The sequence below is a fragment of the Pelophylax lessonae genome (assembly GCF_965119305.1).
Source record: "Pelophylax lessonae genome assembly, chromosome: 10".
Taxonomy (NCBI): Eukaryota; Metazoa; Chordata; class Amphibia; order Anura; family Ranidae; genus Pelophylax; species Pelophylax lessonae.
The window spans coordinates 233,334,579-233,350,450 of record NC_138777.1 but is presented as its reverse complement, the minus strand read 5'-3'; the positions used below and the strand labels follow the sequence as shown (position 1 = coordinate 233,350,450).

General features: G+C 45.7%; 1 protein-coding gene across 5 annotated transcripts in view; it reads right to left on the bottom strand.

The window, feature by feature from the left end:
- The window catches only part of PLCG2 (phospholipase C gamma 2), a 237,264-nt gene that overhangs the window by 94,572 nt on the left and 126,820 nt on the right, over positions 1 to 15,872 (bottom strand). For all 5 annotated transcript variants that reach the window (XM_082269676.1, XM_082269679.1, XM_082269680.1 and 2 more), the window contains exons 10-12: positions 8,743 to 8,844; positions 6,145 to 6,263; positions 1,669 to 1,754 (exon numbers count right to left, since the gene is read on the bottom strand). In XM_082269676.1, the coding sequence (XP_082125802.1) occupies positions 1,669 to 1,754; positions 6,145 to 6,263; positions 8,743 to 8,844 (307 nt within the window). The remainder of the gene's footprint in view (positions 1 to 1,668; positions 1,755 to 6,144; positions 6,264 to 8,742; positions 8,845 to 15,872) is intronic.

Genomic DNA, 15,872 nt, shown 5'->3' with positions numbered 1-15,872 from the left:
CATCCCTGTGCTGATTTCTTGTATCTGTACACCTGTTGTGTCCATTATAAAGAGCTTCCACCATCCCTGCTTGCTTTCTATTTCTAAACAGAGAGAGCAAGAACACCCAAAACTTCCATGAGGACAGAAAACGTGTCAGGATTACGGCAGGGAGATCCCAAACCTAAAAAAGTTTGGCTCATCCCTGGTGACATACACTATATTACCTTTACACACACATGAATGTTAATGGCATCTTAGTCTTAGCCCGTAGGGTTCAATTTTGAGATTGCCCACCCTTTGCAGCTATAACAGCTTCAATTCTTCTGGCAAAGCTGTCCACAAGGTTTAGGAGTGTGTCTATGGGAATGTTTGACCCTTTTTCCAGAATTTCATTTGTGAGGTACCAAGACATTTTGGACAATTTTATACTCCCAACATTATGGGAACAACTTAGGGATGGCCCCTTCCTGTTCCAACATGACTGCACACCAGTGTACAAAGCAAGGTCCATAAAGACATGGATGAGCGAGTTTGGGGTGGAGGAACTTAACTGGCCTGCACAGAGTCCTGACCTTAACCCATAGAACACCTTTGTGATGAATTAGAGCGGAAACTGTGAGCCAGGCCTTCTTGTCCACATCAGTGCCTGACTACAAATATGCTTCTGGAAAATTGGTCAAACATTCCTATAGACACACTATTAAACCTTGTGGACAGCCTTCCCAGAAGAGTTGAAGCTGTTATAGCTGCAAAGGGTGGGCCAACTCAATATTGAACCCTACGGACTAAGACTGGGATGCTCATGTGCGTGTAAAGGCAGGTGTCCCAATATTTTTGGTAATATAGTGTATTCGTCATTTATTTCAGTTTGCTTATTGAAACTCTTTAAAGTAGGAGATATCCTTTAAGGTTGAGGCCCACTCTGGGGTAGGCTACTGAATAAGGCCCCTTTCACACATGAGGACCGTTCAGATCCGCCTGTCCATTTTTTTTGCGGATCTGAACGGATGCCCCATGCATCTCTATGGGGTATCGGATGTCAGTGGAGACATGTCCGCTGACATCCGATCCGATCCCTCAAATCTGGACGGATGGAAACCCTATTTTCCATCCGTCCAGTGGATCGGATGGGATCGGATGAGAACGGACAGATGATCTGTTCTCATCCGATTCCCCAATAGAGAACAGCTGGGACCTGACAGCTCTGTCTCCGCACACAGCGCAGAGACAGAGCTGCCATCCGCCTGCTTAGTGGGAGATCGGTGGATCGATCCCCCACTGAGAAGAATGGAGTCCACCGACGGGCCGCCAGTTGTGAATGGGGCCTAACTGTCTGCTGTGTCCTGAAACAGAGGAGTTGGGAAAATTATAACTGCAGATTTTTCTGCAACTGCAGCATTTATGTAAAAAGAAAATTTGATAAAAACATAAAACATTTTTTTGCTATTTTTCGCATCTATTCTGATCCCGCTTCCCATTTTGCAGCATTAGGCAGAAAAAAGAAACAGATATACAACAATGTAAACTCTTCCACCGTCAAGTTCTTCTTCTGCCTGGTGGTCTCCTTTATCTCAGGTCACGTCTATCAGAACCTCCATCAGCTGGGTAACAATGACCAGAAAGCAGAGTGGCGGCACAATTAGCATAGTTCCCCATTAAATAACAATGAAATCATTTCATGCTTACGTTCAATACACCTGCATCCCATCCGCAGACAGCGCACGTAGGCTTCTGTAGAGGACTCGCTACGCAGCTGGTCTCCGGTTAAATACCTGGACAGGAAACACAAAGAGGGGTCAGGGCTGGGAAGAATGCCCCAGGTGCGGAGGGGTTCTCATCCCGCATTTCTGGAAACGCTTGTGTCCCTTATTATATAGTCATTTAAAGGGTCAGTCCACTCGCAATTAGATATTTCAAGTTTTGACAGATGCTGGCGAGATGAATCAGCCGTTGGCTTCCGATATTTTTCAGGGTCGCTGGAGGAGAAATCTTCCCTGACGTACCTAAAGAGAAGCTAAATAAGAATGTTCTACCTCCATGTCCCACTCGGGTTGTATAGGGGACTCGGTCACGGCTCCTATCAACTCATAAGCCAAAAAATAATGTGGAAGAGTAGCGGGATATGGAGATGAGTCCAAAAATCAAATAGCTCCAAACAAACAGGACAATCGCATTGATGCATTTCAGCCCGGATTACCTCAGTCGTAGCTATAACCAAGGCCATTTAGGCTGAAAAGTGTCACCGTGACCGTCATGTTTTTTGTTTGGCGCTCTATGCTTTTGCAAGGACTCGTTCCAGTGCACTGGTACTTTTTTACATTATTTAATAGCTGAGGAGAACCAGTCATCAATAAACTAAACTGAAGAATCTAAATATTATAACTCTGCAGATGGATGGTTTTCCAAACCTGTTTTTTTAGCTTTAGCGTCCATTCATACCTCTGTGTTTTACAAGCACTTAACATTGCCAGCCATTTTTTCATATTAAAAGTGGAAAAAAAGAGAACCAATACACTTTTAATGGTTATGGTAAAGAAGTCCTTTTATCTATAAAACAATCCAATTCATGAGGATTACAGAGGGAGCCATGATTAGGCTGCAAGACCAAATGCTGCACCATCCAAATTAATCAGGTCCACCTATAAAAGGGGCTTTGAGCACAAGTCCCTACCTCAGTTCCTGTCCTGCTAGAATTCTGTCTCTCCTACTGAGGTCGAACCCTCCGTCACATTGTGCCCCGCTCCATGCCAGAGGCCTCTGCGTGACATTCCAGGCTTGAGTTGACACCTCATCCCTTTAAAACCAAACACCTATTAAACACACAGGTTCTTTGGTTTTGTAAGGTGGCAATTAAACTCACTTATGGCTCGTTTCCACTGAGCGGTACGGTACGGTTCGGTACGGTACGCTAATGGCTCGTTTCCACTGAGCGGTACGGTACAGTTTGGTACGGTATGGTATGCTAATGGCTCGTTTCCACTGAGCGGTACGGTTTGGTACGGTACGGTACGCTAATGGCTCGTTTCCACTGAGCGGTACGGTTCGGTACAGTACGCTAATGGCTCGTTTCCACTGAGCCGTACGGTTCGGTACGGTACGCTAATGGCTCGTTTCCACTGAGCGGTACGGTACGGTTCGGTACAGTATGGTACGCTAATGGCTCGTTTCCACTGAGCGGTATGGTTCGGTTCGGTACGCTATTTTTGCTGTTTCCATTGTGAATGGTACCCTAATTCCGAACCGTACCGTACCACTTTTTTGGGACCCTTTCGTTGGGGTACCAAGCACATTAGTACCTTACCAACAGGGTGGAGCTACACTCTGCAGAACTTTGATTGGTTGACAGAGAATCGTCTATCACAGCTTTCCTGCTACACCACGTCTATCATGAAAGGGTACTATTGGCAGTGGAAACGCAAGGTGTACCGTTCCGAACCGTACCGTACTGAACCGAACCATACCGTACCACTCAGTGGAAACGAGGCATTAGTACCTTATCTGCATTAAATTAGCCTCAGAACCTAAGTATTTTATATGTGTTCGGGTTTAAAGAGATGAGCTGGCAACCCTTTTCCAGGCCATTGACCTTTACATCTTAAGGAAGGAATGTCCACTCAAGAATTAGTTTTGCTGCACTTTACTGATGGATTTCAGGAAATGGCATAACAGTCACATCACATTGACATACTTTCTGGAATCACTTGACATTACATAGTCAATCACATTTAGTGGACAGTCCGCAGTAGTCACATGTGAAAGCATGTGCAGCACTTTTAGCAGCCATTTGTTCGTCTAACAGTGTCTCCTCCACCCAGGGTCATTAGTACTCACAGGACTGGACTGTAGTCACCTCCTTCTTGGTACACCTCTCCCAGAACCCTCCAGGGGGATAGCCTCCCTCAGGAGCTCTTGACCTGGCCTAAAAGGCTTTCTGCAATCCTCCCTAGCCCCCAACCTCCATAAGGGATAGGAAGACTACAGCTGGCTCTTCCAAGGTGCAGGTCTTCTCCTCCCTGGCCTCCCGCACTGTCCAGGGCCTAAGCTCCACACCTTTGTATCTTCCATAAAGAACAACAAGTTGCTCAGAGAAACAAAAACATGTCTTCAGCATTACAGAACAACTCCAGTTGAAAATAACTAACCACTACTAGCTACACCTATCTAGACCAAGTTCTTGAGTCCCAGCTTCAGACAATCTAATTTTGACCTCAGACATGGTCTCCTGACACCTGTGTGCATAGGAGTGGCATAGTAAAGAGACCAAAAGTAATCTCTAAGTCCCTCCTATGAGGCTCTGGTTGACACTGCTTTGCACTTAGGAGCCGAGAAGCAATGTATGGGGCCAGATAGCTTCCAAAGCAGCTTCAGGTGACCTCTAGCTCTTAACCTAAAAGATCAAGCTCAAAGAAAGTAAAGCTAAAAAAAGGACAAAATGAGCCTTACCCAAGTAAGCCTGCTCAGCAGCATATTTAGATTATTGAATAAGCCTAGACATGGCTGGTTCTCTATAGGTGTCTACAGACAACAAAATGTTTCATGGTTGGTGGAACCACATCATCATAGCAGTAGGTTCCTGGACAGATGTGGGATAAGATGCCGCTCAAACCAACCCAGTGCTTCAGATATGGATATGGCTGTGTATGGCCTCAGCCACGCCCCCTGGACATGTTTCGCCCCGCCTGCCTGGCTTGGTCACAGAGCCCCGGCAGGTGGGGCAAAACATTTTAGGGGGCATGGCTGGAGCAGCACTGACTGGGGGCCATACACAGTCATATCCATATCTGAAGCACTGGGTTGGTTTGAGTGGTGTCTAATACCACATATGTCCACCCTTCTGAATTAGTGCCGGACGCCTGCTTCCACTTTGTGAATACCGGTAGGGACACCTGTTATCCTCCAGCTTTGAGCGTCGCTCCATGTTTACACGTGATCATCAGTAGGTAACTACCGAAACCTTTGACTGACCAGATGTGGTACATGCCAGGGTAAAGCCTTATAACTCCCCTATCAGTGAAGTAGCGGCAACAACTACAGTGATTTTTTGGCTTCTCCACTACTAGCTACACCTATCTAGACCAAGTTCTTGAGTCCCAGCTCCAGACAATCTAATTTTGACCTCAGACATGGTCTCCTGACTCCTGTGTGCATAGGAGTGGCAAAGTAAAGAGACCACAAGTCATCTCCAAGTCCCTCCTATGAGGCTCTGGTTGACACTGCCTTGCACTTAGGAGCCGAGAAGCAATGTACGGGGTCAGATAGCTGACAAAGCATCTTCAGGTGACCTCTGGCTCTAAACCTGAAAGATCAAGCTCAAATAAAGTAAAGATAAAGAAAAAGGACAAAAATTAGCTTTATCCAAGTAAGCCTGCTCAGATTCTTGAATAAGCCTTGACTTGAGTGGTTCTCTATAGGTGTCTACAGACAGCAAAATGTTTCATGGTTGGTGGCACCACATCATCATAGCAGTAGGTACTTGGACATATGTGGGATAAGACGCCGCTCAAACCAACCCAGTGCTTCAGATATGGATATGGCTGTGTATGGCCTCAGTCAGCACCACTCCAACCACGCCCCCCGCACATGTTTCGCCCCGCCTGTCTGGCTTGGTCACAGAGCCCTGGCAGGTGGGGGCCGGGGCAAAACATTTTAGGGGGCATGGCCGGAGCAGCACTGACTGGGGCCATACACAGTCATATCTACATCTGAAGCACTGGGTTGGTTTGAGTGGTGTCTAATACCACATTTGTCCACCCTTCTGAATTAGTGCCTGACTCCTGCTCCCACTTTGTGAACACCTGTTAGCCTCCAGCTTTGAGCGTCGCTCCATGTTTACACGTGATCAACAGTAGGTAACTACCGAAACCTTTGACTGACTTATCAGATGTGGTACATGCCAGGGTAAAGCCTTATATCTCCCCTATCAGTGAAGTAGCGGCAACAACTACAGTGATTTTTAGCTTCTCCAGCAGCCCATCAGGTAGGAGATATTCAGACTCACATTGTGCTAAGCTGGACCAACGTAAGCATTCAATACAGAAAATTCCCGGAGTTCTTCTTCCGACTTTTCTGCATTTCTTTCGTATTACCTTAGAAGTATTCCCAATGCATTTAAATGCGATGTGCCTGGGTTGCCCAGAGGATTAAAGCCCCATCATTACTCACGTGTTGTGCGAGGAAGCAATCCAATAATGTGACAGAGGATTATTCATATTCTGGACTGCAATCTCATCGTATTTCTCATCCCAGATGCTATTCTCTTTGGAAAATAAGTAGGTCAGGAACTGTAAAAGATTCAGAGACACAAGAAAGGAGAATAAGATGTCCTCATTAAAGAGAGAAAGGTCTTGGCTCTTTAAAGTGCACCTGTGCTTTGCTCATGCAGGACAAAGCCGACTAAAGTCGCAGAAATATTCAATCAGATGGAAATGATACTTAGAGCCTCCATTTTTTGATATTGTCATTTCTACTTTGCTGGTATGGCCATAGCTCAGTGTGTCTAAACATAACTGTGCAGTCCAATAGGCACCAGAGGGCGACCACACAGCCCAGTCAACTCTAAAAGGCGAAACTAGAACCCTCAGGGTAGGGATCGACGGTTATCGTTTTTTCATTGCCGATACCGATACTTTGGTCATCGCGTATCGGTATTGGACGATATTTTCGTACATTTAAAAAACATTTTTTTTTTTTACTTGACAGGTACTCTTGCGGAGGAATCTGGGGGTCTAAAAGACCCCAAACCCCTCCTCTGAGCATAAAAGCATTCAAAACGCCAAGTTTGGCTGTTTTGAATGCTGTCATTTTTTTTAATCTGGCGCCGAATACCCGGAAGTGATATCATGACATCACTTCCAGGTTTTTCCATGGAGACCTGATCAGAGCCGAATGTGGCTTTGATCGGGTGTTCAGCGGCCGTGCAGGCTGGTTGACTGGGTCTCCTGGTGGGACAGGAGACCCAGGCGAGCCACGGAAGGCGGCGGGAGGGGGGGGGGGCGTCCCCTCCCGCTCCTTGTAATGACAACCGAGCAGCTTTCAGCCGCATTGGTTGTCATTACAAGACAGCCGACCGTCGGCTATGGACGCCGGTACCGGGGTGATGCCTCTAGCTGCAGCCATCACTCCGGTACAAGCACTTTCCCGAAATATCGGCAATATCAGTAACCTCTGGGGCCGATTCCGATATATCGGGGAAAGTGCATATCGTCTCTCGATACATCATCTTTGCCGATAATCGGTCGATCCCTACTTCAGGGACCCGGTGCAAAAAAAATGAAGAGCCCCCCCCCCCCCCCCCCCCCCCCGACACTTCCCACTGATGCCAGAGGCCCTTTTCTCCTTGTGACATCAATAAAAGTGATCAGATTTTTTAATTTTTTTTTTAAAAAATGTTTCAAATAAAAAATAAAATAAAATAAATAGGAAAAAAAAATTTGAAAGAGCCCCCGTCGCCGTGAGCTCACGCACCAAAGAAAACCCATACGTAAGTCGCGCCCGCAAATGAAAACTGTGTTTAAATCACACATGTGAGGTATCGCTGCGATCATCAAATCCTAGAAAAACACCTCCTCTGTAACTTTAAACTGGTAACCATTAAAAAACTTTTAATGCTTCGCCTATGGAGATTTTTAGGTACCGTAGTTTGTCGCCATTCCACCAGTGTGTGCAATTGTAAACCGTAACTTGTTAGGTATCTATTTACTCAGCGTGACATCATCTTTCCCAATATACAAAAAAAAAATGGGCTAACTTTACTGTTTTTTTTAAATTTAGTGAAATGTATTTTTTCCCCAAACAAATTGCGTTTGAAAGACCGCTGCGCAAATACTGCGGGACAAAAAATATTGCAACAACCGCCATTTTGTTCTTCAGCGTCTTTGCAAAAAAAAAAAAAATATATATATATATATATATACACATATATATATATATATATATATACACACACACACACACTTTGTATATAAATATATACACATAAACTACGTACTTAAAAATCTCCATAGGCGATGCTTAAAACATTTTAACGGACTAGTTTAAAGTTGCAGAGGAAGTCTTTTTCTAGAATTATTGCTCTCGCTCTGACGATCGCGGTGATACCTCCCATGTCTGATTTGAACACCGTTTTCATTCGCGGGAGCGACTTACGTATGCGTTTTCTATATATAATGTTTGAGGATTCTAAGTAAATTTTCTAACAAAATATATGGATTTTAACTTGTAAAAAACATGTGTCAGAAATGGGCTTGGTTCTTAAGTGGTTAAAATGACTAAAATGCACTTACATCAGGCTTTAGATACGAACGGCATGTACAGCATAACACAAACACCGCCATAGAGCCCTCTCGGTGTGTGGAATGACATCACGTGTGTGGCCCCGCCCAACGCGTTTCTCCATAACAAGCGTCGTCTGGGAAACAGAGGCTCTAAAAGACCTGACCAGACACACCCCCCTCTATTTCTCTGAAATGCAAGTCTGTGTGAGGGCACTTGTGATGAGGGGTGTGGCTGCTACCCAGCTCTGCAAGCATAGAGCACCGGAGGGTGAGAACAGAGACAATGTTTCCACTCAGAGAAAGGTACTTTAGGGTAATTCTGAGTGAAGGTTGGTTGAAAATCATAACATAGTGTTAGAAGACTATAAAGAGAAAGAAAAAGTTGAGACTTCAGTTGGACTTTAATTGTTGAACAACCCCTCCTCCGCTACTTAAAAACGATCAAACTGATTTATCTTGGGTGGTTTGAAAGCTCGCTGCTGCTTACCTCGTCTACATAGAGAAAGGGCTCTGCCGTCTCTCTCATAGTGTCATCTACAAACTTTGTCATCCGCTCGCGGACTTTGTTAAGATCCTGGGCTGAGGACTCCTATAGGAAACATGGAGGAACAATAAGATACAAATTCCTTTCAGTAAGATCAACAGTATAAAAATAATGTTTAGTGCATTCGCTCTGTACAGTTCCTTGTATCTTTTTAAAGCGAAATTCCAGGCATATAACCCCCAATGCTACACCTGCTCCCACCCTAGTGTTTTTTTTTTTTTTTTAACCCTATACACACCTTTTTTTCTGCCATCTTTTTGAAGGTCAGGGGATGTCACAAGTACTTCCTCTTCTTTCTCCAGCAGGGGGCATTCTTCCAGGTTTGAGCTCCGCTCAATCCTGGAATACTGTAAACCCATGAATAAAATGCCCCCTGGGGGAAGGGGGTGTAAATGACATGCTGGGCTCATGGGCAGAATGACCTGACTGCTGTCCTGCCTGAAGAAGACAACCGACACTGGACTGGGGAGGAAGCAGGGGGGTAGCACTGGAGCACAGAGAAAATAAGCAGACCTTTGATTTTTTTTTTTTTTTACACAAGAGGTGGGGGGACAAAAATGGGGAAAAAAACCCAAAAATAAAGCTGAAGTTCCATTTTAAAATCTAACTCCAGAATACTCTATTTAGTCGTTTTGGGCAGGGCGGCTTTGAACCTATGTTGGGTTTTTAATGTTCTCTGTGACCCTTTTAGGGAGATTTTCCCACAATTCCTAATTTGTCAAACAAATGGACAGGAAAAAAGGTTAAATCTCCCCAAAGTGGAATCCCTTTACCTCTGCTTAAAGCTAGGTCCAGCAACCTTGCAAGTAAAAAGAATTTTCCCTATGTTACCTCTTAACTAACTTAACTAACCCTTATTATGAGTATTCCTCCCATAATTTCCTTCAAATTTATTTTTTTCAGATTTTTTAAATTACTGTCTGTTGATACAGAACCCCAAATTGTTTATGCACTCGTCAGTGGCTTGTGTGGCACCTGTGGTTGTGTAAAAGAATAATTATAGAGGAGTAGTCGTGGTCATCGTGCCATGTCTTTTGGTTAATTAATAAATGCTCACTTACCAACCACGATGACCACGACCCCTCTGTGACTAATATTCTACACAACCACAGGCACCTCTGTCATACAAGCCACTGACAATTCTTTTTACCGCTAACAAGTCCTTGATACCATTCTGATGTTCCCCATGGGGACCTAGGATTGGCTTTCTCAAGGCATCAAGTGCTTTCTCTCCTTTCTTGAAGAAAAGGGTTATGCTCCACACAGGGGCAGACTGACAACTTTCGGCCCAGGGGGCAAGTACAAACCAGAGGCCCATGGTGCAGCGACTCGTCCCCCCCCTCCCACTTACTCTCACCCACTCTCCCAATCCTCCTCCTAACCCCCATCCCAAGCTATCGCCCTGCTACAGATACTCTCTACTTACCGGCTGAATCTGGGTTCCCGACCTGGCCAGCAGGGGGAGGTTGGGGGGGAGCTGGGACAGCTCGGTTGGGGGTGGCTGGGGAAGGAGAGTCTCCAGTGGGGCATAGAATTGGCCTCTGCTCAGACACAGTTTACACCATCCATGCTGAGCGGGGGGAGGCCTGCGCTTTGTCCTTGTCTTCAACTTGCTTTCAGTAGGTCAGCAATGGGGACTTTTTACTTCTCTTCACCACTAATCCTTTAGGGATGTCTGTGGCAGAAGCCGTGCATCCTTTTTATGGGGCATCAGAGTGGCCCAGGAGGCAATTGCCCCCCTGCCCCCTGGCCCAGTCCTCCCCTGGCTCCACAAGCATACCAGGAAGGTTGCATATCTGGTTATTTGCAACCTCATTATATGTGTTTTTTCCCTTTTTTCCAGAACTCCATACACATCTAACAACACTGCCAACCTAAAACATCAATAGGATCTCTCGCCTCTCCTCTTTTTTTCCGATGGATACCACCGAGTCTTTATCTCCACAACTAATTTTCAAGGACCACCACCCTACAGACTCTATTATGTGTGCACTTACAATGACGAAGAGGTGTTCCTGGACACAGCTACAGGTTCTTTGATGTCTCTCCCATACAGAAGACGCATCTTTTAGTCTAATAAATAAATTCTCACTTACTATCTACGATGATTACGACTGCTCTAAGATTATTATTCTTCATAACCAGGGGCATCTCTGCCATACAAGACATTGACAGATTTTTTTCTACTACTAACAAGCTCTTCAGACCAACCTGATATTCCCCATGAGGACCTAGGATTGAGGTTCCAAGGGCATTGAGTGCAACCTCCGCTTTCATGTACGGAGATGGGGGTGTTCTTCACAATTGTACCTCAAAGGTTGCATTTACTAATAAATCTGGTTGTTCACAACTTTCCAGAACTCTGTACACATCTAACAACTTTGCCAAAGGGTTCTCTCCTCTCTCGTCTTTTTTTTTTTCCGATGGATACAGCAGAGTCTTTATCTCCACAAATTATTTTTGAGGACCATCACCCTACAGACCCTATTGCTTTTGTGTCTGTAATGTAGAAGAGATGGACTTAACTACAGGTTCTTTAAAGTCTCTCCCATACAGAAGACGCATCTTTTAGTCTAATAAATAAATTCTCACTTACTAACTACGATGACTACGACTGCTCTAAGACTATTATTCTTCATAACCATTGGCACGTCTACCATACAAGACATTGACAGATTTTTTCTACTGCTAACAAGCTTCAGGCCAACCTGATATCCCCCATGAGGACCTAGGATTGGGGTTCCAAGGGCATTGAGCGCAACCTCCCATTTCCTGTACGGAGATGGGGGTGTTCTCCACAATTGTACCTCTACTATTAAATCTGGTTGTTCACAACTTTCCAGAAATCTGTACACATCTAACAACTTTGCCAAAGGGTTCTCTCCTCTTATTTTCAATGAAAACCGCAGAGGTTCTTTGATGTCCCTCTCATATACTTTGTAGAAGACACATCTTTTAATTTGATAAATGGATTCTCACTTATTAACCACGATGACCACAACCCCTCTATGACTATTATTCAACACAACCACATGCACCTCTGCCATTAAAGCTGTTGACAGTTTTTTTTTTCTACCACTAACAAGTTCTTCAGACCATCCTGATGTTCTCCATGAGGACCTAGGATTGGGTTTTCTGAGGCATCAAATGTAATCTCCCATTTACAGCATGGAGACAGGTATTCTCCACAAGCGTACCTGGAAGTGTACCATTTACCAATAAATCTGGTTATTCACAACCTCATAAAATGTAAGTTTTTTTTTCATATTTTCCAGAACTCCATACACATCTAACAACATTGCCAACTTCCTATACACCAAATGTCTCTCTCCCCTCTCCTCTTTTTTACTTTTTCCCGATGGATACTACAGAGTCTTTATCTCCACAACTCATTTTTTAGGACCACACCCTACAGACCCTATTGCTTTTGTGTTTGTATTGTAGAAGAGATGTTCCTGGAAACAGGTACAGGTTCTATCTCTCCCATACAGAAGACACATTTTTTTAGTGTAATAAATAAATGCTCATGGTAATCACAACCCTCTATGACTGTTATTCTACACAACCACAGGTGCTTCTACCATACAACACATTGACAGGTTTTTTCTATCACTAACAAGTTCTTCAGACCATCTTGATGTCCTCCACGAGTGCCTTGGATTGGGTTTCCCAAGTCATCAAAAGCAACCTCCCATTTCCGGCACAGAAATTGGTATTCTCCACAAGTGTACCTGGAAGGTTGCATTTACCATCATACAGTATCTGGTTATTCATAACATTCATAAAATTTAAGTATGTTTTTCCCTTTTTTCCAGGACTCCATACCCATCTTACAACATTGCCAACTTACTACAGCAAAGGACTCTCCTGCCTCTCCTCTATTTTTCTTTTTTTCGATGGATACCATGAAGTCTTTATCTGTAAAAGTCATTTTTGAGGACCACTACGCTACATACCCTATTGCTTTTGTGTTTGCAATGTAGAAGAGATGTTCCTGGACACAACTACCGGCTCATTGTTGGCTCTCCCATACAGAAAACCGATGCATCAAAGAGTCAGGAGAGAGAGAGAGGGAGAGAGAGAGAGAGGGGGGGGAGAGAGGGAGAGAGAGGGAGAGAGAGAGAGAGAGGGGGGGGGAGAGGGAGAGAGATGGAGAGAGAGGGAGAGAGGGAGAGAGAGAGAGAGAGAGAGAGGGGGGAGAGAGGGAGAGAGATGGAGAGAGAGGGAGAGGGGGAGAGAGAGAGAGAGGGGGGGGAGAGGGAGAGAGAGAGAGAGAGTGGGGGGGGGAGAGAGGGAGAGAGAGAGAGGGAGAGAGAGAGAGAGAGGGAGAGAGAGAGAGCGAGAGAGGGAGAGAGAGAGAGAGGGGGGGAGAGAGAGGGAGAGAGAGAGAGGGAGAGGGAGAGAGAGAGAGAGAGAGAGAGAGAGAGAGAGAGGGGGGGGGAGAGAGAGAGGGGGGGGGAGAGAGAGGGAGAGAGAGAGAGAGAGAGAGAGAGAGAGACCACCACTACTTCCTTCTTCAGACTTGCAGCTTCCTTTCTTACCAGTCTGCTCACTGGACAATGACACTAACCTGCCATCCAAAGAGAAGGCAGCTGACACAAGAGACAGCAATTCCAAAGATTAAAGAATTGGTGTCACCAATTTGACAAGGTAGTGGGAATCACAAATGTAGTGCTGACCTCGTAGGAGCTGCCGTAGAAGTGCACAGGTTCTTTCTCTAATCAGTGCAGACAGCCAGGCACATGGCAGTATCTCATCCATTAAGGCACAATAAACAGTCCAGAGATGTATTTTTTTGCTAAGTAACTGATAGTGGGATATATGATACTCCAAAGCACTTGATGCAAAACAGTATCTGCTACTGGCTGGGAACTGGGGGGATTGCTGGCAGGGGCTGACTGGCATCTTTTGGCCCAGGGGGCAAGTACAACCCAGAGGCCCATGGTGCAGCGAATTGCCCCCCCCCCCCCCGCTCCCCTTCTTCTATCTCCTCCTGACCCCCATCCCAGGAAGGAACTCGACTCCAGGAACTCTCTGCTTACTGGGCGCAACGGGCTTGACAGCACCTTACTCTGGGTTCAAGAACTGGCCAGGAGTGGGCTGCAGGGGGGAGCCGGGGCAGCTCGGTTGGGGCTGTCTGGGAGAGAAGAGCCCCTGGTGGGGCACGGAGCCAGCCTCTGCTTGTACACCATCCATGCTGGGGGAGGGGGAGACCCTGTGCTTTGTCCTCGTCCCATACTTGGTAGGACACCAATGGGGACCTTTTACTCCTCTTCTTCAGGAAGCCTTTAGGCATGTCTGCGGCAGAAATCGGTGTAACCTTTTTTTGGGGCATCAGAGCGGCCGCAGTTCGCCCCTGACTACTGGACAGGTTTAGCAGAAATAGGCTGAATCTCTCTAGCTTCTTGCAGCTGAGGGACCACCAGACACTGCAACACAGGGGGCTTGGCTCTACTCACAGATCCTTGCAATGATTAGTCCAGAGATACAACCTCCAGCATCCAGTCCAAGAATCCAAAGTCAAGCTGTCCCCCTTCCCATGAGCTCATGGCCCCATCCCCACAGGGGGGAGATGGCCACTATCTGGGCACAACTCTCCAGAGATTGGCTAGGCCCTACTAAATATTCAGCTCAGGTATTTGAATTTTCTTGCCCTAGGTTCTAGAAGCTCCTTCTAGAGGAAGGGGGAAGCAATCAAACTTGTGATACCCTGAACAGACTAAACAATTACTGCTTCTGTGATTACAGTAGAAGCCAAAAATCTAAATTTACCCAACAGCCAAACTAGAAGGGCGTCACACCATTGAACGCGGCTGAACAGGAAAAACCACTCTGTCAGATCAGTCAGTTCACATACTGTATATGTATTCAGCTGCCTGCCTAGAGTTCCACTTTATGTTCTATTTGTTCCTGCGCTGTGACAATAAAAAATTCATTAGCCTCGCAGTAGCACAACCCTGTCCCCTTCAGCCCTTCCTTCATTTACCAGAGTGCAGAACAGGAATATAAATAAGACTTATGATTTGAACAAACAAGAGGTAACTATGGAGCTTACTATCTACGGGATCGGCCAAGAGGGCAGCGAAAGGCCCCCTAACCGGGGAGATAATTATTCCATGCAAATACCAGGACAATGGGAGTCAGTGTGTGGACCCGGCGCCCCTTCCCTACAGAAAGCAACTTTCCATTTTCATATGCAAAACAGCCCGGCATGACTAATCTTGGAGCATCTCGATAATAACGGCGGCGTTGAGGTGCCATTGTAGACGCCGGGAACGAATCGTGCTCTCGGTGGCCCGCACCGTCTTTATTTGCATAGGAAATGTTAAATGGTGGCGGAGGGATTGCGGAGCTTCCCTGCTGTACAATAGAGGGAGGCTGAATATTCAAAACGGCTTGTGTTTGTCTGCTAGCCATAAAGACACGTACTGTTCAGTCATTTACATGATGTCTTTTGTTTCTCGCTCTTTAGGTTCATGCGATCAACAGAACAAACACTTTGCTACAATAGAAGAATTTCAGAATAACTTGTGTGTCTGCTGAGAGTTCTGGAGAGGTTTATGGTATGGAGGCTGCAATACAAAGGCTGCTCAGTAGATGGCACTAGTAGAGTTTGGAGTGCAGGATCATAAGTCTGCTAGAGCTGTTTGCAGGGCCGCTGATAAGGCAGTACAGCCAGCCCTCCTATACTGGGCCTAGGCCCCATAAGTTCAAAAGGGGGGCCCAGGCATCTGCTGAGCAGAAGGGGTCGGCTGTACTGTCTTATCCAGCGGGTTGAACGGAAAAAAAAAGTTCCAATTCCCCCATTCACACATTCGAGGTAAATGGGGGAATCCGTCCCGCTTAGCTATTGTGTTCTGACATAGGTGTGCACAGCCTATTGCATTAGGGTGTGCACCCCAAAGCCCAAACACATATCCATGTGTATATACTGATGGTGTCAGTAGGGTAGAGATCGGTGTCTGTAGTTCTATTGCTATTTTTTATTATTTTTTACAATTTTATTTTTTTTTGTTAGCACAGTTAGGGAGCTTTGGTGAAATATCAGGGGTCTAAACAGGGGGAATCTGCAC